The following is a 27,621-nucleotide window of genomic DNA, read 5'->3' on the forward strand; positions in this document are numbered from 1 at the left end:
TATATATATAAGCATAGCAGGCGAGTTTTATATAAATATAAATACACTCAGATAATAGATACTAATGGTGTGCACATTATGCTTCTCCTTTACTATATAATTTTCTGCCAACAGCAGGAAATGGCTGCTAATTATTTTATTTTGTGAAAGGTGTAAATCATTAGTTTAATGCACAATGTTCTGTTTTGAAATGGCTCTCTGCCCTATTTTGGGAGACTGCTGTACAGAGAGTGTTTGATTAAACAGTTTACTTTCCTCTTAGATAGTTATCTCCGTTTTAGTTTTATTAATATGGTTTATGTATTTATTTGCTTTTCGTTTATTTCAAGACCTGTCTGATTCAGTATACAGCTTGTGCCTCCTGATGTCTTGTGGTAGGACAGCAAAGATCTCTGCAAGTGACGTACCCATTTATGCCCTGACCTGCCAGTGAAGCACAATTGAGAATGGAAAATCAGAAGCATGTTAATCTTCCTTTGTAGACCTCTTTCAAAGGATCAAGTGAAGTGTTGAGACTTAATCCAGTTGAATCTTTGGGCAGACAGATTTCATGTGTTCCAAAGTCTCAATTTCTTGATGGTTTCAAAGCGGCAGTCATACGTGTCTGCATAGTGCATTGGTTAGTCCAGTGTCTGGGTTGTTCACTTGGAGAATGGGGAGTCATACAAATAAAAATAACGTTTTGGGGTTTGATGAGAAAAGCCCTACTTCTGATCTGAACAATAGATGTAGAAATTTGCTTTTCACACATTAAACCTGTTTTTCCTCTACATTCTGTCCTCTCCAGATCTTCTGGAGTCCCTGAAGGCGGAGTACGTTGCTCCCCTCGTCCTGTGGTTGTGCCACGAGAGCTGTGAAGAGAATGGTAGTCTCTTTGAGGTGAGAAAGCACATGCGTGTGGTGTGCCGGGTGATGAACACACATGCCTTTGCTGCAGATCTTCAGCTGTGATGACCTATTGATAGTCTACTTGTAAGACCGCTTTGAAGGTGATCTGTTTTTTTCTGCCGGTCTTTCTGCTGCTTTTTAGATAAACTGCAGATATCTATAAACATATGATACACTCTAAATTAAGATCCAAGTTTTCAGCCACAGTTTTAACATATTATACAACATAAGCTCCCAGTTCATACACCTGTCTATAACGATTTGTCCAATGTCTGTCAGCAGTAAAGAGCAGTATTGACACTTATGCTGCCCGGCCGCTCTCTCCCAGCCCAGGTTCCCTGCGCCTGCCATGGTGCCAGAGTCTGAGCTGTTCATTTAGCACCAAGAGGGTTTTTATTTCTTCTAAATACAGAAAGCATTCATTTGTTGCAAATAATGAAGCGTTTTATTTTAATAAAAGCTCTACAAAAACCACTAGTAAAAACAATACTTAATTTAAATAGTAATATCTGAAGTTGTAGCAATGTCTGTCTATGATTTTAAACTGTTTTGGAATTCAATGGAGTATTCTATCCTCATGTAAAATTATATTTGTTCAGATTTCTGTCGCCGTGCTTTATTGAGTTGCGTTTCATCTACGAATGTTGATAATAAGACAAGCAAGTGAAAAATAAGTGTCAGATCATGAGAATACAAGCTGCCACAATACGGTCTCTCTAAGAAGCATGTAATTTCATTATCAGCTCTCGCCAAATTATTGCAACTTCAAAATGCACAGAAGCACTTTCCACACACCCATATTTTCACATTTTGTAGCACATGCAGTCTAGCCAATACGCACTTGTTATTTCAAGCTCTGTTTATGGCCTGTCACATGAAAATGAGCAGTTACGCTGAGAGAGAACATGTTTAATGTCAAACGTAACTCAAAGCATTGCTGACACTAGCAGCATTGCCAGGCAGCCTTTGTGAATCATGCAGATACACATGTAGATCTCTGCATGTTGAAGTCCTGATAAATCCAAGTATAACGTGTCACTTGTCTTGTGAGGTATTTGTTTAGTGGTGTACTTATGTCTAGCTATTGTAATCACTTTCAGAGTATATCTGGATTATATTTGATACTACTTACAGAGGTTTGATTAGTAGTTGTAAATATGAAAGTATCACTTGGAAGATCCTTTTGTCAAGGGTAACCCCTTGTCCTTGCACATGTTAAGAGGCACTTCACTGGTCCACTGTATTTGCTGCGTTCCCCTTGTGATGAACCCCAGTCCTGTTGTGAATATTAATTAATATTCCCAGCATGATGTGACTAATTTTCCATGTCAATAATTCCCGTGAAAGGTCTTTGGGTATTAAGTGTTTAATGACATGCTATGCTGCTAGTTAGTTTTCATTTAAAACTAATAAAAACAAAACCGCTATTATTAAAGTAGTTATTTATTCTACAGATGAGTCCAAATACCAACTGAATGAAAACCTCAATCTGAACTCATATGATAACCTGATTATTGGTAAACATATTAAACAACATTAAATACAGTAGTACATCAGTATATATTGTAATGGTTAATGATTTAAGCTATCCTTCAAGTAATTCTGATTTTTCCAGATACATTGTACATTGCCATGGCTTTACCATAGTATGTTAAATTCAAAAAATAATGTCAGTGTAGGAGTGAAATTAACAAACAAATAAATGCATTGAGAAGATGTGACAATGCAAGCAGGGAACTCTGAAATACAATGAATAATAACATAATTGCATCTGTTCACCTATTAATTCAGAGGTATTGTATAATGGATTTTTTAATAGATTTTGCTTAAATGTAATTGGGTAAAGGAAATCCAGCTAGGTTATGCATTCATTCTTCCTGGAGTTTTGCAGGTTCAGCACCACAAAACATATCACTGCAATATAGTAATACGATGGGAAACCAAATGCTTCCTTGAACATTGGAAAGGTAATCATTCCTGGAATAGTAGATTCACACTCTGCACAGGGAAGGCCTATATTTTTGTGCTCAAGGCTAAGCGATGCATGTTATTGACACTGGAGCAAGTGTGTGGGGCTATTCTGTAAGGCATACAATATGTTAAGTACTAATTTTCTTACTAGCACACCAGCGGATGTGTGGTGTTAGGAAGAACAGTGAGTAACTGTTGTTGTGGGTCAATGTCCACTGAAGCTTAGCTCAGGGTACTAAAATGAATTGACTTTTGAAGCAGATTTGACCATGGCCTCAACAAGGGCTTTACAGATGATTGATTTCAACTCTTGCACCACCTAGTCCGCTTGCCTTGTTTGTGTGGCATATGATGACTACACTGTTTAATAAGATTACTCATAAAACTGCATACACATTTCAAAGCACTTGAAAGTGATTATAGAAGAGTGATTTGTTTTGTTTGTTTAATCTAACTGATCTTTCTTCTAAAACGGTCATAAGTAGGGTTGACCATGTGAAATACTTATTTTTGTCTTCACTTCCTGCCCTCTTCAGATGGAATTGACATCCAGTTTGTTTTAATATATTATTTCCTGTAGACTCCACTCGGAATCGTAAAAAAATGTAGGTGTGGACCACCTCATAACTTCGGCCCATTCACCAACATTTTATTGCTGTTTATTAATTATCATTCCTGTGCTGGATGTTCCTTAATAAGTTATTATTTGTAAACAGTCAGGACATGCAGTTTTACCTGATTTGTGTTCTGAAATTAATCACATTCATTTTGGCATGGACCTGTAAATAGTGTTTACAGTGACTATTTATCTTTGAAATGAAAGAATGTGATTAAGAGGGACTGTAGTCGTTTGGGAATTTGCTTTCCCGATCATTGTGTATATATAATGTGTGTGTGTGTGTGTGTGTGTGTGTGTATAATATATATGCGTGTGTGTGTATATGTATGTATATATATATATATATATATATATATATATATATATATATATATATATATGTATATATATATATGTATATATATATATACTGTGCTGAATTTACACACGGAAGTAATAGTGTAGAATTTGTATATATTCTCATTTTGACATTTATTGTTATGTTGTAGGTGGGAGCAGGCTGGATTGGCAAATGTAAGTAAAAGTAGTAAAACTAAGTCAAAATATTGAAATTAAAATCTTGGAGAATGACACATTATTTTCCATGCAAATGTATTAATTTGGTCTTTGTAGTTCCATAGAAAAATATTCTTTACATTTTAATATTGTGCATAATTCATACTTTAATCACGATTGAAAGTGCACATTAGAGTAGTATGTTGATTTGTGAGTGGTGATTAATAATGCAACCTGTAAATAGTATGTTTAAAATGAACAATTTATACATGTCAGTACAATAGCTCAAAAACCTGATGTGCAAATAATTTTACCAGAAGGAACTCGCTCTGTTGAAGATTAACTTTTAAGCCTGTAACTGTTTATTTCTGCCTCTTGGCACTTTATTTAATTTAATGGGTACATATGTGAATTTAGCATAGCTTAAATATTTAAAGACATGACATATTATTGCCCTGGAGGGAAATTCTATTTTAGGAGTTGTAATATAAGAAAAACAATGTTTTTTGCATCTCTATCTGTCAGAGTGTATGACCTCAGTCAGCATTTTCTCACCTTGCTTCTAATTAGTGCGCTGGGAGAGAACGCAGGGCAGCATTGTGAGGCACAAGAACCAGAAGATGACTCCAGAGGCTGTGAGGGATAAATGGGAGGACATCTGTGATTTTCATAATGCAAACAAGCCCATGAATATCCAAGGTAAAATAGATTCCATGTATTATTTCTTGCTCTACCTTTGAGAGTTTTGAAATGTATTAAATATATTTAGGATTGTAATTTTGAATTTCAAAATCTCAAATTTCTGCCTAAAAACATACTTTTTTTGGATTGGACTATAATGGATCAACATATAGTCAGAAGAAACCATGTGCTATTTGTTGTATTATTTGATGGTATAGAAAAGATTACACACCTTTTTTTTTTTTTTTTTTTTTTTTAATTCTTCAGTGCCAAGCAATACCGAGAGGTAACTTGTGGGCAACCTTTTCCTTTTTTCCCCTCACATGATAATGACCCTAAACACACAGCCAGACTAAACCTGAATTAGAATAAATTAAGAAATGTTTTGCAATCCACTAACTTTTATACCATTAAACCATGATTTTGAAATTTGGGGATCTATTTCCTGTCAATTGTTATCATCATTTGTAAAATTTTATTTTGAGGTAAGTATGTTTTAATCAAAATCAATATTTCTTTCTAATTCTACACAATAATTTTAAGCACCATTGTATGCAGACTTGAAATGCATAATTTTGTTATGTACTTAAAATAACAAAAAAATATTTAAAGTAGAAAACAACAACAACCACCAAAAAACAATGCTCATCAATTTTGTTATATAATGGTACTAAACTACTCTTGTGTCCTAAATCTTCTTCTTTATAGTATAGCATGGATTAAATGGGTATTCTTTACATCTTTAGCTGTGTGTGATTCTTCTTTATTCATTATTTTCAAGGTTAGTCTTGAGCACATTTGTCAGAAACATTAAAGTGCATGAACAAAGTTGATTTATTTAGATTTTATGGGTAAAAAAATACTTTGCCACACTCACCCAGCTTTCCAGAGTAAATGCCTTTGAGGTTAATATTGAAAAATACAATCCAGGTTAAATGTTATATTGAATGTAGGTAAAGCCTTACCGAACTTCAAAGCTGAAATGTAGACATGTAACCACCCAGAGGACTATCCTAGTGTGCACTGCTACTACTACCTGTAATGTAAGTAGAGAATGAAATGTAACTTTTCAATCAGCCTGCAGTCGAGAAAAGTAATCAATGTTCAGCCCGGGTATTGAAGGTTGACTTGAAGTTATTTTTTGCACACTGTTAGTGTGATTTAATTAGGCTTTGATCTTCACTTTCCTGAAGATTGATTCCATTTTGACTTTCAAAAGCAATTCTGACTGACACCTGGATTTTCTCACATCTATATATGTGCATAGCACATTCAGAGTTCTAGATGTTTGGTTTTTCATTTTCAGAGGTCCTAGTCAGAGTTGGGTTAGTCAGTAAATTCATTTATAAGGATGGACTGCATCAGAAAACGGACCTTTCTAAGGGCCAGTGCTTCAGTTGGCTTGTACAGTATGTTGCCTGAGATCTAGGCCTAATTGGTGCTTTCTTCTTTAGTTTATTTCTACAGCAGCCTCAACAGCTTTTTCATTCATGGAATGTATGGTTGGTTTGTGTATTTCGTAGGCTGTGAATACATGCGGTTTTGTACTGTAATGTAAGTAATGTAATCATTATTTCTTCAAAAGGTTTTTTTTCTTTCTACCCTGGTTAACCCCTGCCCTAGACATATTTATAGCTTAGCGCTTTCCCTTTCGACGAGCATAAATGCAGACAGTCTATCAATGGGATTTGTACTGCATGGAACAAAACTGCTGCATTCTACAGCAATGGGATCTATTCTGTTAAAGGACAGTCGAAGACCTTTATGAAATAATGTTTCTCATTGACATGAGTTTAAGTGGCAGATTCTGTTGTTAATGCTATCATATCAGAGTTCAGTTGATCCTTTTTCCCCTAGTGTGTTATAATACAATTCAAATATATTACATACAAAATAAAAAGCACCTTTCCAGCACTCCCATCGATTTCATCACACCTCTAGTTTGGGTATTTTCTATTAACATAGTAACAACATCTTTTAACATGGGCTAGTATTTTTCTAGTTTACCGACATAAAAAAAAAAAAAAAAATCTATATTATGTTTCTCTGCAGTACCAACAGTATCTGTTTAGTGTAGGTAAGGAATATTGTTCACGGTATATTTTAAGGGTTAATTTGGGTTATCCCCAGGCATTTTCATACAGGTGGCTAAATATGGTTTTGTGTTGTTGTTGACGGTAAATAGGTTTAATGCAGTAGCATTAGGGCTGTGCGATATGATGATATATCGTTTGACGATAGAAAAACGTCTATCGTTTCATATTATGCTCTATCGTTTATATCGTGGTGTCGCAAATCGCACTATTTACAGCAGTATTTTTCGTCATTAGGACGGTTTGTGTTCTCCACAGTTCTTCCACACGTGTCGGATGCGGCAAGAAATGAGCATCAGAAACACAAACAGACATGGAGGACAGTGAACTGACACACAATAACCAAGAGATACTTTACACGGTCCGCCCTGCTCTCGTCACCGAGCTGAACTCAATCTGCAAGCAGCACCCCCGACAATACACAATCGCACCCCCCCCACCCCCGCTAATTTAGACGGATATAATTTGTATCAAATTAAAGAATAATAGTTTGTTTGCATTTTAATAAATTGGAAAGCAATGCAAACATATGCAGAAAGTTTCATGAGATGGTGAAGTGGTACAACAGTTTTTTTATTATTATTATTATAACTATTTAGTATTAACACGCACTGTACCGGTAAGTAGAAATGTCCCTGTCTAGCAGATGTTAAATGCGCCACTGTAAACCCGGCTGTGCTAAATATAACTGAATCTGTACCATTTTACATCACATGTGTTGCGTGATTACTATTACTTGTGTTATTGTTATGTGACCGTAAATCATGTGTATATGTATGTATGTGTGTGTATGTATATATGTGTGTGTGTACGTATATATATATATATCTATATATATCCCATAACATAACACATGTAATAGTAGTCACACACCACTTGCGCTGTTATATGTTGCATTCTGCATATATATACTTTTCAAATTTAGATTTTCATTCTTTTTTTAGCAGCCAGGAAAGATTCTGTTAAATAAACCATGTCATTTAAGGCTCCTGTCAACATTTCAGACAAAATCTACCTATAATTTGTGAATGATTTGACCCCAGAATCAGTACTAGTGCATACTAATGTGTTAGGCCACCAAATTATTTAAATGTACATAATTAATACACTAAACTGTTGCCTGATTTTTTTTTTTTTTTTTTTTGTGTGCTGGTCTCTTGGTACAAATCAAGTGTCATAATCTCTGTTAATGCAAGCACACTCACCCCCCCCACCACCACACACACACACACACACACACACACTGTGATTAGTTCAAATCATTGTTCTTAGGGCCTGCCCATTTTCTAAGGCATAAAATGTGAGGTGAAATATTTTTGAAGCGAGATGAAAAGCTGCAAAATTGCCATGACTATTCCCTTTAGCCGAATGCAAATGAAAAAAAGCCCTAGATTTGTCTTTTGGAAATAAGTAGCTATAGACATGTTTCAGTTGTATTATTAAATTTACTGATTTTGATTAAAGTTCTTAAAAATTAAGGTATTTTCTGTATTATTCATTTTTATGTATGTATGTATGTTTTTTCCCCCCAGAATCCATAAACACTCTGGTTGATGTCCTGTCAAGAGTCGATACGAATGAAGCAATATCCCCAAATCCGACCAGTGCAGTGGCATCTACTAGTTCTTCAGGCATAAATCCAGTGAGTATAACACTAATGAAACCCCAAACCTGCATGCTCGGATTCTAAAAAATCACAAACATTTGTAGTGTCACTACATTTTGAATAGCAAGCTTTAGGGCTCTGCCAACCGATCGATATATTGAAACATGGAAATGCACATCAATGGATAAAATAACTATTAATGGATGGGTGAAAGAAAAGTACAGGGAGGGCATTGGGAGCAGTCAAGGCCAAAGTTCAGGTTGTGGAGGTGTGGAGTTGACAGTACAATCTGCCATAAAGAGACAAGATAATACACTTCTGCACAAACTTGTGCTTTATGTCAGGAATATAGATTTTTACTCATTTTGCATTTTCTCTTATATACTCCTTTAAAGCTGCTCATACAGATTGTACCCATAGACCTGTCTAACCACCAGTACTACAATGCTGCAGTGTGCTCTAATCAAGTATCCATGTATCCAACACTTACTGCTGTGGTTACTTGCTGCACAAGGTTTATGTAGTTTGAGACACCGGCCTATTTACATGTACAAAACATATTCTGCCTGTGACCTATATTCCATGAGAAGAGTGCACAGCTACACTACCTTGTTACAATGGGTGTGCCCATTTATTTGCGTATGTATGTACACATATTTTGCACCGTCTGTGTTTCCTTTGTTGACCTCTGAGGCTGGCAAAGAGTTGTGCTTTGTTCAACATTTCAACTAGGCTCTCTAGTCATCTTCAGGGACTCTCTGTAATGTGTGATGAGTTCCTATTGCATAACACTCAAGTTCTACCCAGGAGCAATAATACGAATTCCTATTCAGTTCTATTTTAAGGTTTCAGAAGAAACATCTAGGCTGTCTGAATTTCTCCCCAAGGAAAATGCTTTTCCTTTGGATGTATTTCTTAAGATGTTGGGGTTTTAAGTAGCATGGAAATAGAGATTTTCTAGATATAGTTAATTTATAGAGCTGAAAGGTGTCCTTTTTCCCAAGGTGGTGGATTTTTCAGAAGGTCATTTTTATCATTGTCTCATTTTGTCCTTGACACTTTTTTGTCTTGCCTGTAATTGGCAACAAGAGAATGCATGTTGCTCTGACAAGGTGATGAAGATTTCTGCAATACCAGCACACAATCGCTTACCTGCATTTTCTTTCTCTGTGATATTATTTGCAAAATGTATTACACAGCCGTTGCATAATGGAGTGCAGACCAAAATTGACACGCACAGAAGAGTTTGTAGCTGTACAACTAATATCATTAAATTATTCTGAATCAGTTAATACTGTCAGGTATAGGATTAGCCTATGTGTTTGTGCTTGGTTTGTTTTACAGAATAATTTCTAAACACACAGCCAGATGAAAAAAAAACCCAAAAAAACCAAACAAACAGCAGGTTATAAAATGGATGTCCTGGTCTTATTTGTCTCCCGACCCCATTGAAATATTAGGCTATGCAGTGTTCTTAACAAGAGTAACAAAAGTTGATGCACCTAAATTGGATATATTCCATTAATCTCAATTTCTTTTTGGAAAGACTGCCCATATGATCTCATAAATTAAACTACCAGCATATGTATATTTTATTTACATTGCATATATTGAGCTGCATTTTTGTATATATATATATTTTTTTATCTTCAGCTCATGGCAGTTGGACAGAAGATGCCCGAGATGGTCTTTACCTACTCGCACACCGAGTGTATTCTCTATGCCCTTGGAGTTGGCATGTCCACTAAGGATCCCGATCACCTGAAGTTTCTCTATGAGGGCCATGAAGAGTTCAGCTGTCTGCCCACGTTTGGAGTGATCCCGTCACAGGCGTCCATGATGAGTGGAGGCCTGAATGATATTCCAGGGCTCAATTTGGACTTGACAAGGGTATGCATTTACTCTCCCTTGATACACAATTTTTCTGTTAAAATGTACAGCTGTAACCCAAACTAAAGGCTACCTCTTTAGGTGCATGTTTCCACTATACTGCCCATATAGTACATTTGATCGATCTTAAATGGAAAAATAAATGAAGTGTAAACACATTTGATATAATACAAATGGTGCATTTTGAGTTATAACATCAGTGCAAAATGGCTGTATTTGTTTAAAGAGACAGCCTTGTTGGAAAGATGTAGTGTTCCTGTTTTTTCTGCCGTGCTCCACTGCTCAGTTTACTGAATGCTGTTTATCATTTATGCATCTTAATTACAGAGCACTGTGTGAGAAGTTTCTTTATCGTAGGTGACCTTCTTATGCAACAACTACTGTGTAACATAATTCCCATTAAGTCGGTCAAATTAGCTACTTGTGGTTTGTGAAAACAAGGTTGTGCATCTTTAACAGCTAAATTATCTATTTTAAGATTAAAGTAATTAATAGATGCAAACTTGCTTAATTGCTTTTATGTTAATCCCTATTGTGAGACTACATCAGTTATTAAATAGGTTTTATTCTTGGGAGGTTCTGCATCTTGGCTGCAAAGGGTGAACAAAATTAATCACAGGGACATGTTTTGTTAAGTCAGCAGACTTTTTCCTATTTTGATTCATGAAATGAAAATACAGCAAATACAGCAATGCTCCAAATGAAGCAGGGTATATTTACATTTCTTATCAATAAAAAAATAACAAATAACCCATTTCAAATAATTAATGCTTCATTCAGTTTGTTTCAACTTAGTGAGGTAAATTTAAAGGCCATTTTAAGTCATGCTTCAGGGGGGGTGGAGAATTAAGCTAAAGCTAATTTTCACACATTATGTTACTAATTGAGATATGTATATATACACAGTATGATTCCATTGACTGGATATCGATTTCTTGAAGGTGAGTAGGAGTGTTTGGAGAGTGAAAAAACAAACGTATGTTTAGGGGTTTTCCAATATCATACCTTTTGGCCATATTGACACCCCTCCCCAGTACAGTGAAAGGTACCGTTCATGCCATATTGATGTACGAGACACTTTTGCCCAAAAGTCTGTGAGAAATAAGAACAGTTCTAATGGTTCAGGCATTACATTTCTGGATCCATTACCCAAAGTAGTACTTTATACACAGTTCTTTCTCATTCCCTTTTCTTTTTATAACAATTTACCTTAGGCCTATTTTAGAAGAAAATGTTTCATGAATTATTCTGAACAAGTGCTATTCATAATTAACCTTGAATTCATAAGGAATGTACATGTATTCAATGGTGCTTTGAAATGTAAAAATTTCACGCATCAAAGGATGTAAGGGGTACTGTGCGAAACTGCCTTTATAAAAGCATGAAAGGAATTTTTGTATGCATTAAGCTTTTGTTATGCATTTGTGTTCCCTCAGCTTTTACATGGGGAGCAATATCTGGAGATGTATAAACCAATTCCAACCTCAGGTATAGACCTTTACACCTATTTCCGAGACTTTTATCATGTCGAGCACTTTCTCTAAGGGTATATATAACACGGATGGAAGACATTCACTTGCTTTTTGAGGTTTGCTTTCAATCATTATCTGTATCCAAGTTATAAACATCATTTCTGCCTGATCGGATTATGTGCTGTTGTAAGACTTGCACATTTGTTATATTGAATAATTCTCTCATAACATATCTATTACTAACCCAGCTGGATTATTCCCAGAAAGACTACTCATGTGCCTTGTAGTCTGTATACTCTGTATATTTTCCTATGTACACAGAAAACAATATTTAAATGAACCAATATCAATATATATTTCCAGGTCAATTTATGAATTGTAATTCTACAGTGTCTATAATTACCTTTTTTGCTTGTTAATGTAACTGCCATGAAAACTGTCATGGCACTACACAGACTTGGTATTGAATTAAGTGTACTGTTTGCAATTGCAGGAAAACTGACTTCTCAAGCTACAGTTGCGGATGTCTTGGATAAGGGCTCTGGAGCCGTCATACTCCTCGATGGTAAGCTTTTTAAAAGCCTGTGTTTTCATCTTTAAATACTACAAATACTTTAGTATGAGGTAGAGGAACTGTAGCCCACTTTGTAAATATTGGTGTGATATAGCTAACATTTATTGTAACTTCTACTGCTAATTTAAGAAGAATGTTTTCATGATAATTCAAATTAAAAGCATTTATTTTTTATTTTGTATTTGGATTACAAATTTTTGGCAAAGATATATTGATTAATTGCTGTGGATGTGAATAAATTGCTAATTAATAGTGTACTCTGTACAATCACTGTGGCAAGCTGTTCTAGACCAGTACGTCCCCAGTTCAGTTTTGGCTTGTTGTATAGATCTCTGCATCTCTGGGATTTTCATTTTTTGTTTTTTATCTGCCATGGTAAGAAATGTTATTCAAAATTTCATATTTACTTTTATATACAGACGTGCTCAAATGTGTTGGTACCCCTCCACAAAAAATGAAGAATGCACAATTTCCTCTGAAATAGCTTGAAACTGACAAAAGTAATTGACATCCACCATTGTTTATTCCATATTTAATAGAAATCAGACTTTGCTTTTGATTTTTGTTTTTCAACATAATATTGTAAATAATAAAACAAATGAAAATGGCATGAACAAAAATCATGGGACCCTCAACATAATATTTTGTTGCACAACCTTTAGAGGCAATCACTGCAATCAAACGTTTTCTGTAGCTCTCCATGAGACTTCTGCACCTGTTAACAGGTAGTTTGGCCCACTCTCCCTGAGCAAACTGCTCCAGCTGTCTCAGGTTTGACGGGTGCTTTCTCCAGACTGCAAGTTTCAGCTCTTTCCATAGATGTTTGATAGGATTCAGAACAGGACTCGTAGAAGGCCACTTCAGAACAGTCTAATGTTTTGTTCTTATCCATTCTTGGGTGCTGTTAGCTGTGTGTTTTGGGTCATTATCCTGTTGGAGGACCCATGACCTGCGACTGGGACAGAGCTTTCTGACACTGGGCAGTATGTTTCGCTCCAGAATGCCTTGATAATCTTGAGATTTAATTGTGCCCTGCACAGAATTAAGGCACCCTGTGCCAGGCACAGCAATGCAACCACAAAACATAACCGAGCCTCCTCCATGTTTCACTGTAGGTATGGTGTTCTTTATGCATTAAGCTGATGTGACTTGGCAAAAAGCTCCAGTTTTGACTCATCTGTCCAAAGGACATTCTCCCAGAAGGATTGTGGCTTGTCAATATGCATTTTAGCAAATTCCACTTTTTTATGTTTTTCTATCAAAAGTGGAGTCCTCCTGGGTCTTCTTCCATGGAAGCCACTTTCGCTCAAAAAGCAACTGATGGTGTGATCAGAAACTGACGTACCTTCACCCTGGAGTTTAGCTTTTTGGCAGTTATCCTTGGTTCTTTTTCTGCCATTCACACTATCCCTCTGTTCAATCTGGGGTCGATTTTCCTCTTGCGGCCGCCACCCAGGGAGGTTGGCTAAAGTTCCATGGACCTTGAACTTCTTAATAATATTTGCAACTGTTGTCACAGGAATATCAAGCTGCTTGGAGATGGTCTTGTAGCCTTTACCTTTACCATGCGTGTCTATTATTTTCTTTATCTCCTCAGACAACTCTCTCCTTTGCTTTCTCTGGTCCATGTTCAGTGTGGTGCACACAGTGATATGAGACAGCATTTAAATAGCCTGAATAACTGATTACAAGATTGGAGACGTGTGATACTAATTAAATAAACTAATTAGTTTGGAATATCACTATAGTCCAATTATTTATTATCTTTTCTAAGGGGTACCAATGAATGTGTCCAGGCCATATTAGAATATCTTTGTAGAACGAGCAATAATTAATCTCTTTTCACAGCTTCTTTGCTTTATTCTATGACATACCAGAGGCATGCAAGTATACATGATGCAATAGCTTTTAATTTCATCACTTTTCAGGAGGAATGAAGCATTATTGCAATGAGCTGTAAGGGTACCAACAAATTTGAGTATGTCTGTAATACCTCTTTGGTGTTAACAAGTACAAAGTATCTTTTTGGACACATTGGCCCCAATTATAGGGACCATATTTTTTCTTGGCATATTTCTGTAGAATACAATTGAGCTGTTTGTTTATGCAGGACCATAAAATGATGCATTCTCAGCAGAGCAAAAACAAAGTATTTTATTTTATCAGTGCAATAGGAATAATCCTAAGTATCCATTCTTCACTTTGGTTATATGCCACATTTAACTAGGCAACAATTTAATTATAACTTAGAGATCTCTAAATGCCATACAAAAATGAAACTATCTACTAATGTGTTAATTATAAATCATGTGAAAACAATTTGTGAAATTATATAATACATTATATAAAAAGTGTGATTGCTATTTTTGAATGGATTTGCAAATGTATTTTTTAATTAGGTTTATTGATCTCCTTTTGGACAGCTTTTTTACTTTTGATTTTGGACCACCAATGTAAAAAGACTGAGGACTAGCCTTTTTTTTTTTTTTTCTCTCTCAAAAGCAGTTTAATTATCCTTTTGTGTTATGTATTATATATTTGTTTTAATGTCTTTTTTCATAAAACATCAAGCTTAAATATGCATCTGTGAGTGCTCCACATTTGTCTCTGAATGCCCCTGAGCATGTTGTATCCTAGAGCTGTTGCTGACCAGCAGCCAGCACACTGGTTTTGTCCTCTGAGGGTCAGTCAAAATTATCATTGGCCGCTTTCACCCATATATGTATAAAGCTATTAAGAACTGCAGCTAATATGCACTGTAAGACCTACTTACTGCTCTTCATAACTTAGCACTGTTGACTGGGGAACTGCCTCATGGGAAGAAAATTTACTGAAAATCTTTGATATTTCAAACTAATAACTTGGCTAAATGGCTAAATCCTATTCACTCCAGCTATAGAGCAGAGCATAAAGCTCTCACAGCATTATTAAAAGTGACAGCTGACATCTTAATTTCCATTCACGACAGTTGTATTTCTGCTGCTATATTATGTTTACTATTCATTTTGTGGAAGCTGCTAATTGAAAACTTTTCAAGTTTCAGGTGAAGTTCAGGATTAGGTGTATTGCAATTTGGGTAATAATCCTGCACTTTTAATGGAATTATATTTGAGGAATGAATTTTAGTACCATAAGATCAGTTCTGGGGCCATTACTATAAAGGTCTTATATTTAATGATAGTGTATGTATTAATTTGATGTGTAATTTCTGGAAGTGTGAATTCTTTACTCAGTGTAAGTTATGATATAGCTGTGTACATTTCTTCAATTACAAATAAACCTTTTAATTTATTGTTATTTCTAAACCACCTTATTTTTTCCTTTCTTTTGATAACTAGGACAACATTTGATTAGATACCTCTCAATAATCATTTAGGTACTTTTCCACAATTTGTTTCAACTTGTATCTTGCCATGTGGGCTTTGTGGAGAACTTTGAATGTCTCCCTTGCTATATACCTGCCTGCATTCACTTTATAATAAAACATTCCTATTGATATCGGAGCTTTGTGGGCTGTAGCATACTCCTTCTGCTAAGCCCTCTGAGTTTTTGTTTGTGAGCCTGACCCATATAGATTCTGAGAAATGTGATTATTCTAGTTCAGGTTCAGTTTTTGATATATACTGAAAATAATCCCCTAGACATATTGTACTGGAGCTCAGCCAAATTAGCAAAATGATCACTGAATAGTTTCAGATCAACTCCAACAAAAAAATAAAAAGTATAAAGAGAATTGTAAATGCCACTGGACTACTAAAATTAAGAACACAATAAATTGGAATTGTATCAGGAAATAACAATTTACACAAGCAGAATACCTTCTCAGGTTCAAAACCCCCAAAGCAAGACTAATAATCCTGCCATATAGAGATCTAGTTCATGTTAAGTTACCATAAAGGGATGGAGTAAGAGAGGTTTTTTAGGGTATAGTGTTAATGTCAAATGAGTTTACTTTTTTGGGTTATATATATATATATATATATATATATATATATATATATATATATATATATATATATATATATATATATATTTTTTTTTTTATTACTTTTTATGCCATTGAAGTGCTTTAGCAACATGATTCTTTGTCAAGCCAGTAAGGACAATTTGAATTGTGCTAACCCGCAGTGGTGGTTTCTGTACACTGTAGCCTATCAACTAATACTGTATTCAACCCCATCAGTCTCTGCTAGCTAAGTCTCACTGACTCCTGAAACATCATGGTAATTCTGTGACCTCTCTGGGCCGCTGGACTGTAAACTCATCTCCTCTGTCCTAAACTCTTGGCCACTCAGTTTCCTGTTTGAAATACTCCTCATTTACTCTTCACACACGTCTATCCCTGGAGTGTAAGTAGGTGGTCTCAGATCGAAGAGCCACGAAGCCCCTGGATGTACTAAATTAGCTATATCACTAGCTCCGGTCTAGATGCAGGCGTGTTTGACAGACGTATTGACAGGCATGATTGACAGACTAAGGCAAAAGAAAAGAATGAAAAAATCTGTCACCAGCATTATTTTAGAGGTCATTAACACCGAAGAGAATTGCCTTCAAACAGCACTGGCACATACACTTTAAAGATTGGTTAGTTCGCACATAAATCATTGTTGTAGAGTCATTTATTCTGTACTTTGTGTATAAAATATAAGAAATTATTGTATGAACTGCTTATATACGGTTCAAAGTATAAATGTATGATAGTTCTCTCTTTTGACCTTCCATTGTTTCTTTCAAACTAAAGAAAAAAAAAACTAAAAACAAAACATGAATAATCATTTTTGTATTTGTCTGTGCATGGAGTTAGTTCATGTGACATCTTCACAATTGGATAGTTACATTTCGGCAACCATGTATGTTATACAGTTTAGTATAGCCAGAGGATGAAGCTTCTTTGGCTTAGCATTGCCTTTTTTCAAAGCTGTGCTAGTTAATATAAGACTCACAAAATGCCATTATCAGAATAGATCTCAGAGTCTCATCTCCTACATTATTTAGACAAAACCTCTTCAAAAATAAGGTGTCATTTCCCGTTTTCTGTTTCAAGCTGTACTTTTCCTTCAAACCTCTGACAAATTTCTGTAATACTGAACATAGCTTCCAGTTAATTCTACTCTTTGTTTTTCTTCTCATTAATATAACACGAACCTCCGAAATCTCTCTACATTTTTAATTTTCAGCTTTTTCTTAAATGTAGCATTTTTATATTTCCTTGCATTTTGTCAGTATCTTTAAGAGTGAACCACTGTATGTGTTTTTATTTAGAATGGCTCTAGGCTATCCCCGAAGCCAATACCAGAACATATATAACCAATTATAAATTATATAATTTTAGATAAGTGATTAAAACCATTAAAAATACATGTTTAGGATGTTTCCTTCAAAACATATCTTCAAAGACTTGGTAGCTTTTGTTCGCTAAAAGAACATTGTTATTTTTTATATGTGTGTGTGTCTGTGTTTGTGTATTTACAGTAAAAGGTAGCTACAACATGAAATAATAGGGAGAAGCATTACTGTTACAGTTGTTTCTGCAGCTATCCAAGCTCTTTCAAAAAAGTCCTTTTAAAGGGTGATAGTTTTTTTTTTTTTTCTGAAGTTCAAGGAGAGAGGGATTTAATGTGAAATATTTTATAGTTTAATGAATTCACAAAATGTATACTTTTGAACATTTGGGATTTTGTAATTCTTCGATATGGGAGAATGATACCTTGTAGGTAGCCAGGTAAGGTAATCTCTAAAGTATATAGTTATAGATTTATGAAATATCCTTCCTTTGTCCAAGTGGATCTGTTCCAGCCTTTGCACTGCCACCCTCCTTGTCAATAAATCACAGCTTCTTTGTTTCATGGGTTCTTTTGTGTTGAGGTTTCTATAAATATACCTTTATTGACTCACTTCTGAACACGTAGCTTCTCTTTAATTAAAGCCATGAAATATATTGAGGTTAAGGCCTAGAGTGGAATAATGTACAGCATTCCCATGAAAATGCATAGTACTGATACCCTGGATATTTTCACTCTTGATTAGGAATTGCTCTCTCATTTAACTTTTGGAAGGTAACACATTTTGTAAACTCAGATTTGAAAAGCATTTTGTGTTTGTGAATGGGTGTTACACCAGGTTATTCAGGTTACATGTGGCAGTGGAGTGACCTGTGATTTTAGCCAATTAATCTCTGGAATGACAATATTATTCTCTATCAAGTTCAGTAATGTAACAGTTTGTTACTTTTGTTGATCATGAGAAGAATTCTCTTCAGATACAGCTGAAACTGTTTTCAACATTTGCAGATAAGGAATACATAAATAACTAAACTACAAATTAGTAAAGGTTTCTTATATGTATCAATCTGATTTTTAAAATGATCAGGATGAAATATAATCTCTTTGCTTTAAGTGCATTTTTGTTTTCAATTCTAATTAGAAAGCATTTCGAAATTACCCAGAACAGGTTTATCATTCCATGAGCCCTGATTATAATTGGATGAAGCAGGTAATTTGAGAACCCTCACATTAGTATTTAAAGGTTCAGAGTAAGCTGTTTTGGTTAATTGGTGTAGATTGCATCTTCTCTTTTGATCTGTATCACAAAAAGTGCTCTACAAAAAAGTTGAAGATTAAAAACAATTGTTAATGTATGACATAAATATTGAGAAGGCATTTACTTAAATTTACTTTGATTTAGAAATGGTTTCTTTAAACACATAACATGTTATATTTCGTAATTCAGGAGAGATTAACCTTTCATATCAGGGGAGAATAAAATGCCTAATTGGTCCCATTTCAATATTTTCTGTTCATGTATCCTGCTGATATTTCAAATTTCCCAAAGTAGTTACAAAATACACATGTTCTAAGCTATACATCATTTTCACTTATCTCTTGGCTTTTGTTCATTTGTTCATTTTCTGTAGTCAAATATTGGAGGCAATTTGTATAACCATTCTGCATGCTCAGGTGGAGGTAAACATAGTCACTTGTTTATAGATATGATTTATGGAGCCGTTTACTTGTTTTTGCCAGTTTCCAAAAAAAGGAAATCAAGCTACCACTACAGATGCCCAACAAAGTAGATAAAGTATATTAAATTATATTTTCTTGTATATTTTACTACATTCTGAAGGACAATACCACTTTTTGCTTCTTTGATTTATTGTAACTTTAAGTATACTATACATCATTGATAGTACATTTATATTTATTTTTATCATCCTCCGAGTCCCTGGTAAACGTAGCCAGATCTGTCCAGTGTCAAGCCCCTCTTACTGTTCAGAATAAAAATACTGAATCATTGAAGAAGTTAGGCTAATTAATACAGAATCCAGAATTTGAGATTATAATTTAGTACATTTTAAAAATTCCTATACACATCCTAAATTCTGTGCTCCACCCTGTACTGGAGGAAGCGGTTACATTTTCCTTTTTTTGCATAATCATATTTTTATTGCTCGTCTACCTCGTCTTGTTAAGTAAAAATATTTTCTGGATTCTCAAAGAAATAGGAATCAATATAAAAGATGTCAGGCTGAGAAATATGAGTTCTTGAGCAGTACGTCCAAAGTGTTCTGTCTACTGCGTTTGATGTATTAATAATATGTGGATTCTAATCAATCCGTTCACTCCTGTTTTTCAGTGCACACTTATGATGGTAGAGAACTTGTGTGCTACAATCAATTCTCTTTGTTTATTGTGGGAGCTGGGGGCTTTGGAGGGAAAAGGGTTTCAGACAAAGCAAAGGTAAGTCAACAAATCCAATTCATTGTTATGAAATAATGTTGCCTAACATTGTTTTCCTATGATAATACTATCATACTTATGGTTCCTCAGTGGAATTAATAGAATGATCAGGATTGCGTGAGAATGTTAGCCTGTATTGGGCAATGGGATCAGTGAGCATATTGGGGTTGCAATCTAATCATTTTCCTGGTTACATTGATATAATGGTTATGTTTGATGGCATGATTCAATTATTAATTGTATTTGATTAGTTTTAAAGATATGATTTCTATTCTGTTGAGCATCAGACTGACAATCGTTATGAAAAATTGACTGATAAATCTCAATTAGGCAAACATTCGATCAACCGATCAGAAGGTTTAGGTTATATTAAATTAACCATGTGGCAAAAGGTGAGATTTCAGCCAAGCATCTCTGATGAAGAGCAGATGCTTGGCTGAAAATGTCACGCTTCTTTCCCCACTTGCTTTTACTTTAATCGAATAAAGTGAATCTTTTCACTGACTTTGTGAGTGTTGTGCCAACTTATTTTGGACTGTTATTAAAAAAAAAAATAAGAAACATTGTCAGCACTTTGTTTAATCTCAGCTAGACTCCAGAGAAATGTAAGTCTTATGAATGCAAATCTTGTCTAAATTAATAGTTTTGCTATTGTGAATGCAAAAAGTGTGCCATGTTGCCTGCAGTTCCCTGTCAGTTTTTTTTTCTTTCATTTAATATCCTCTTATCTATTCTGTGGGATACATTTATTGTTTCAATTTACCATATTGCTTGCCACTGTTGTAGAAAGAAAAGAAAAAAACTTTGGGAAGCTAAAAACAGTCAAATGTATTGTCAGAACTAAATGTTTAAAATATTTAGGATTTATGTTTTTCATTATCCAACAGGAATAAAAAAAAAAAAAAAATGTTGGCTCAAATATTAATTTGACCAATATTTTTGTATCCATTTGTGAATTAAATGTACACGTTTCGATTTTGCATTGGAATAATCAGTTTACAAAATTCATGAGTTTCTGGCACATTAAATAGTTAAGTTGCACAAAAGGAAAATGTTCAGGGAAGTTGTAGTGTTCTAAATTATTTCTCTTATTCTAATTGGTTTATCCAGAAGTAATCATTCCCTTAAAACCAGAGCTCTATACTCTGATTGTTTCCGGAAATTAGACATTCCAGAGTAGCTAATGTTTGCTTATTTAACATAAATGTTTTTAACAAAGTTCAAAATAGTTTGTGTATTTTCAGCAAGTAGGATTTTCTTTTTAAATCTCAGAAGAAAAGGGAAGGATAAGTCAAACAAATGTTATTACACATTTTTATTCTCCACAGCTGCTATGGGTTTTGTTTTTTTGCCCATACTGTGAAAGAAACGGAGGCTTTTGCCGACCTTTTGTTTTATTTTAATACGACTCATTACTCACTTTGTGTGTAGCCAACCTTATTGACAGTGCTTAGAGGACAAAGTGCAGTCAATACTAACTGTCTTTATATGCTACACAGTATTACAAGCTGAATTTCTTTATCTGAACCTTTCCCCTAATGTCAATAACTGCCTTCAAATGATTTTTTCCCCTCGGCCTTCTAAATCATAGAACAGTACATCCAAATTAAATTATAAATAAGAATTGATATATACAAACATACAAAATACATTTTTATTATTGCAATATTATGTCAGTATCCCATATGAGTCATCTTCCGTTATGCATTACTTGATGGTCTCAGTCGATTAATGGAAAATAGGATTACATGACACCACTAGACTGAGTGGACTCAAGGAGTCCAGTGTGTGGGATGAAGTTTCCTATGGTCACGTCATAGTCATAGAGAGCATATTCATGTTCAAGTCACCGTTGTTTTTTTCCTCCCATATTGTTCCAGAGTTGCAGATTGTCCTTGCGAACCAGGTCCTAAGGCGTGCTTCATTCAAACCTCTCCGTGCCTCCCTAGCCAGCCATCTTCGAAACAAACATGCAGATTTATCTCCTAATATTTTTCCAGAAGAAGACCAGGATATTTTTCATTCAGATGTTAATATAGTGCTAATTCACATTATATTACTATAATATAATATATTAGTGTCACCACCCCCAAAGAGATACTGGTAGTTATAAACCAGGTTTGTCCCATTAGTATCTGCACTAAGGAGAGACCAAGGCACTTTGTACACTGATTTTCATGCAGGCAGCTTATTGAAGAATAAAGGGCTTCACAAATGAATACAGAAGATGCATTAAACACTGGATGTGATAGTACAATTAGATCTGTGAGTAATCTGTGCCTTAGGTTGGCCCTGTGAAAGGAGTTCATTGACTACAGTATTGAAGGGTGTCTGCTGATCCATAATTATCCTGTCATCAGTAAAAGTATGACAATACAGCCCAGTCACAACATAATACAGTCGCATTTCATGATTTGATTTCTGTTTAATTGCTTTACATGATCTTCTGTAACTCTTTATATGAAATGTCAACCATTCTATCATATTGTGAAAGAAAAGAAAAGGGATACATTTCTGAATCTCTTACATGAGCAGTTTGCATTGTCTTCTATTTCACCAGTCTGAACCAATAGATTCAGATAGGCTACAACTGTAGATATACTACACAAACAGATGTTTTTAACTGTGCTGGCATCCATCATTTATTGTAATAACATCTATAAACCTGAATTTTGTTATAGTGAAATAAAATAAGAGAAAATTATTTACTTGCTGAATACGAGTGTGCTATGCGAGAAAAAAACGATCAAAGGCTTTCATTATGCTTTCTTTTAATACTTTGACATTGGAATACAAACAACAGTGTTATCCTTCTAATCTGAGGACAGGCACTGTTCTCACTGACAACATTCAGTTCTGCAGGTTATTGGCTGGCCATTATAAGCCAAATATCCCCTGAGAGGATGCATCGAACCCAACAGTGGCAGCACTCAGCCAATAGGTGGCAGCTGGCAGTTTCTGATCATTGGCAGTGAATGGCATGGCATGATTTTCACCAGCAACCTCCAGGCTGGGGGTTTCATCCTAAACTGAGGCCAGAAGCTTCTATTGGTTAACATCTGGAGGCCTTAAATACACTGTATCAAGCAGTACTAACTGCTTCAGTTGTACAGGTTTATTAACAGCGGTCAAAGGATTTAAAAAGATTGAAATCATCTAATAATGCTGTGCTGTCTGTGACAATGGTCCTATTAACTTCCATTTGTAATAAATGTATCAATAAGGAAATGAAAGAGGATGGTGAGGCATTTTAATGAGATGCTTCCTCATGGCAATCGCTGTATTAGCAGATGCAGCCATTGACAGGTACTCGATCACTTTCCCAATTTCAGCCCCCTGCAGTGTGAGTCATAGCAGGATTACATGCTGTCTTCATTCACTCAGTAAAGCATTAATCCCCCCTGAATGCGCAAAGGCAGTATTACACCGGCCATATTCCCCCAAAGGACTCGTATCATCCTGTGTGACTAATTAGTACTTCTCTGCTCTGTGAATTTTTTTTTTTTTTCATCACATCTTTTGCTGTCCTTCTTTCAAATGCACACCGCCTTCCTAAAGTAGTAATTCACTCACTCATCTCTTTGAGTGCTCTTGGATTGAAAGCCCAAGGTAAAATATAGAGGGTTTCATTTTCATGAGCTATGCCTTCTTGATCTTTAAAATCAGCATCCTTATCTGTGGTTGTGTGAGAGAACAAAAAAAAAAAGGAATATAAAAAAGAAAATCGTTTGCAGGCATTGTATCATCACAACTAGAGCCACAAACATAGATCCCTGAAAATCAAAGGTTAAAAATTCATTTTAAGAAGTTACCAAAGTGGGCCCCTGGACAATTAAATGTACTGCTGTATAATACACTGTAGTCTGTGATTATTCACAACACAATATATAAACGGCCTTCTACATGTACATTTAATGTTAGGGAAAGATCTAATTATCTATATAAAAATAGACCAGATGCATTTCAAGAAAAACAGATCAATGATGTACCGAGGAAGCTATATAATGGACCCCAAGAGTTGAAAGACAACCAAGAATATGACACCATAGAAGGATGAGTTCAGAAGCTTTGCTGGAGTAACTTAGGAGAGCTCTAAATAAAAGCAAGTAGAACAATCTTGGGAGGCCTTCAGCCAGCAGTGCATTAACAAAGGCAGCTGCTGATGACAATGCTGATATATGATGATGATATAATAATAGATGTAACACTGAATTATTTGGCATAGGAATAGAAATTTCAGAATCTGCTTTTTTTTTTATATACGTGCACAGACTAGGGGCTTCATTATTATTATTTCTAATTCTGTTTGTCAGTAATCCACAAGTTCTGAATGGTTGTGCTGGGAAAGGATATCCAAGAAGCCATGAAAGATTTTTCATTCTCCAATGTCTCTGTTAGCTATGCTTTTTATTCCTCCAGCTTCTTTGTTGTGAATACTTCTACTTGTATCTTTCTCCAGGCGACAGTAAGACCACCAAACAGACCCCCAGATGCTGTCATGACAGATGAAACAAACAGAGACCAGGTAATATCTACAGTCTTTTACCCATTTAGCTTTTTAAACTTTATACAGACTCTGCAAGACTCTGGGGCATTATTGACATTTAAGTCTTTTCCCTTTTTCTATAAACATCAATAAGGTGAAGCATGGCATTAAATATTTTACTGTATAAAAAGAAAGGTTTTGATCTAGTCTATGAAACTAACCCCTGAAACTAAAATAAGATTATTATTATTATTTTTTTAAATAATATTTTAATTAAAGCCAGATTTACATTCACATTTAGTGCACTACATATTTTCTACTTCCCATTTAAAGGGGAATAAAATACACAGATTATGACTTATCTTGTTTGGCATGGGGGAGTTCCTTCTAGGCTTCAAAAGTAAGGTCATTTCAGTTTCCTACTTTATCATGTCTAATTTTATTTTCCAATGATGAAGTTGTGTATTTTACTATCAAAGACTCAAACCTTCTTTGTGAAAAGTATATCTGTTGTGACAGCCCTGTTTGCCGTCTTCCCCAATGTGGACCAGACCAGCAACAGCGCTGTTCCAGCCTATAATAAATCAATCCCCTGTTCACAACAGCACTCAGCCTCCTGTTTCTTACAGCTGACACATTGAAGAAGAAATACTTTTTAATCTTTGTTTAATAGTTGCTGCTGTGTCCTCTCTCATCTGCCGTTTAAATCTATAAGATATAGTCAGATCTATTATCCAGTTATATTCTCCCTCCAAGTGTGCACCAGACTGACATACATTAAACAGAATTTTTCCTGGCCATTTAATCATTTTGCCATTTATTAAACCTTAAGCCACCTTGGTTTGTATTACTACTGGCATAAAGTATAAATACATGTAATATGCTGCTGGAAAAGGCAAAACATGTCAAATTAAATAGCAAATTCATGAATATATTGTGGGTATAAGTAGTAAGTAGGGAAGTCGTATTTTCTGAGGTCTGCACTCATGGCGATGAGAGATGTAAAAGCCAGAATAACGTAATTGAATTGTTCACATTTCATTTTCTTTAATTGAAATCGACATATTTTATCAGATTCCTCTGAAAGGGTTGTTTATCGTCCTCGGGAATATTTTTCTAATTTCTGTTCTCCTTTAACCTTGATCTTTTAATTTGAGATTATCTCTTAGCATTGGAAACAATGATAAATTATGTCGGAATGGGCTACTAAATTGTAGTGGTCTGGGTAGACTCAATTTAAAACACTCTTCCTTTGTCAGTTTCTCAAGTTTTATTTAATGAAGTTTTTTCATCTGGAATTAAACCATCAATTTATCTTCCTCTTCCAGCTTTAATTGAGAACCAAGGGTGGTCAATGGCATTTCTAATTTGGCTCTGGTTGTTTGCAAATTTCAATACTTTATAAAAGTGTGTGTGTGTGTGTGTATATGTATATGTGTGTGTGTGTATGTATATATATATATATAATATACACACACACACACACACACACACACACACAAATGACCTCCTCTCGACTGTATGTATATATCGTTTGGTGTCCATTAATAACTAATTGATCCAAGGATCCTATCCTGTCTATTTTTAAATGTTCCCAAATTTTCAGCTTCAACCACATTGCTGGGGAGTTTGTTCAGATTGTGACAACTCTCTGTGTGCAGAAGTGTCTCCTGTTTTCCGTTTTGAATGCCTTGTAGCCCAATTTCCATTTGTGTCCCCGGGTGCGTGTCCCTGCTGATCTGGAAAAGCTCCTCTGGTTTGATGTGGTCGATGCACTTCATGATTTTGAAGACTTGGATCAAGTACATACTCAGAGACTTTTCCTAGCCCTGTTGGCCAAAATGAACAATACAAGCCATTAGATGTCCTCCCATAGCAGGAGAGAAACTGAAGGCATTAACCTAAAAGTAGTTGGAATTTTCCTATGCATATCAGAAAGCTATAGTTATTCACAACCTTAGAACATCATTACCTATAGTTTTGAATATACTGTTATTTGATCATTTACTTTTAGTAAAAGCACACAGTTTGTAAAACATTGTTCGACAAAGATAGTGATAACTCTAGACCAGGAGTGGTGGGGGGCGCTATTTTGCGTGTATTTTCTAAATCGTTTGGCGAACCCCTCAGAGAGGTCCCGCGATCTGAATCTCGTGATCTACCTTTTGGGGACCCCTGCTCTAGACTCGTGAACTATTGTTTCAAATGAAGGGGTGTGAAATTGATGGACAGATGTTGTCCACATGTGGGTGAAGTCCTAATTCTCTCCACCATGTTATGCCTGTCAACATTTCAAATCTGTATACCGCGCTGTAAATGTCCTGGTATCGTCATCAAGCATAAGGAACCGCAATCATTACAGATTGTTTTAACCAGAAGCCGAAATGAAGTCATTATCAGAAAATTATCAGAAAACGCAGAAACCAGTGAATATCTTGAAAGCAGGTGGCACCAGGTCCCATGTATCGGTCATGAATGAATGCATGAGTTGCTATAGAGACGTTTTCGCTTCTCCAAAGGACTGCTGTTTAAATTGTTTCATTTTTACACTGCCATGGTCTTCGTGTTGGCCTCTAGCACAAATCTCTGTATCCGTGCACCTGTCTCATATGTCTGTCTTGTATTCTGATCTGACATTTGTTACTCTTAGTTTTTCCTTTTAGTAGAGTGCTTTTTATACATTTTATACATTTGTTGCACATATGTATCCTTTTTTATCAACTGCTTCTGTTGAGCTTGACAGGTTCTTCTCAGTATTTTTTTTTTTTTTTTTTTTTTTTTAACTTTTCTCTGACACTCTCCCCATTTCCTTTAATATCTTTAATATTATTCCTCGGATTTTGACTAATTTCTCTAATGTAGATTTAACACCTTCTGTGTCTTTCTCTTGCTTTTGTATCATCATTTGTCATTTCACACGGAAGCTCAGTACTCTTCTGGTATCCTGTTTACAGTGCTTCTTTGTGTACTGACATAAGGCCAATGTTTTTCATCTTCAAAATTTATTTATTTGTTGAAATGCACTTTTATTTTTTATCCTCTTGGCTCTGCTCATCAAGGTTATTACCTTGGACTCTGCCAGCTACGAAAGAGTCGGTCCCTCGCTGAAA

The 27,621-nt window shown here is 35.2% G+C and overlaps 1 protein-coding gene across 1 annotated transcript in view; it reads left to right on the plus strand.

The window, feature by feature from the left end:
* Positions 1-27,621, plus strand: part of hsd17b4 (hydroxysteroid (17-beta) dehydrogenase 4) — a 58,016-nt gene that overhangs the window by 17,279 nt on the left and 13,116 nt on the right. The window contains exons 9-17 of the mRNA XM_066711315.1: positions 788-879; positions 3,967-3,991; positions 4,544-4,672; positions 8,280-8,389; positions 10,007-10,243; positions 11,680-11,731; positions 12,209-12,280; positions 19,922-20,025; positions 24,485-24,550. Coding sequence (XP_066567412.1) covers positions 788-879; positions 3,967-3,991; positions 4,544-4,672; positions 8,280-8,389; positions 10,007-10,243; positions 11,680-11,731; positions 12,209-12,280; positions 19,922-20,025; positions 24,485-24,550 — 887 coding nt within the window. The remainder of the gene's footprint in view (positions 1-787; positions 880-3,966; positions 3,992-4,543; positions 4,673-8,279; positions 8,390-10,006; positions 10,244-11,679; positions 11,732-12,208; positions 12,281-19,921; positions 20,026-24,484; positions 24,551-27,621) is intronic.

Source organism: Amia ocellicauda, chromosome 8 (genome assembly GCF_036373705.1).
Source record: "Amia ocellicauda isolate fAmiCal2 chromosome 8, fAmiCal2.hap1, whole genome shotgun sequence".
Lineage (NCBI taxonomy): Eukaryota > Metazoa > Chordata > Actinopteri > Amiiformes > Amiidae > Amia > Amia ocellicauda.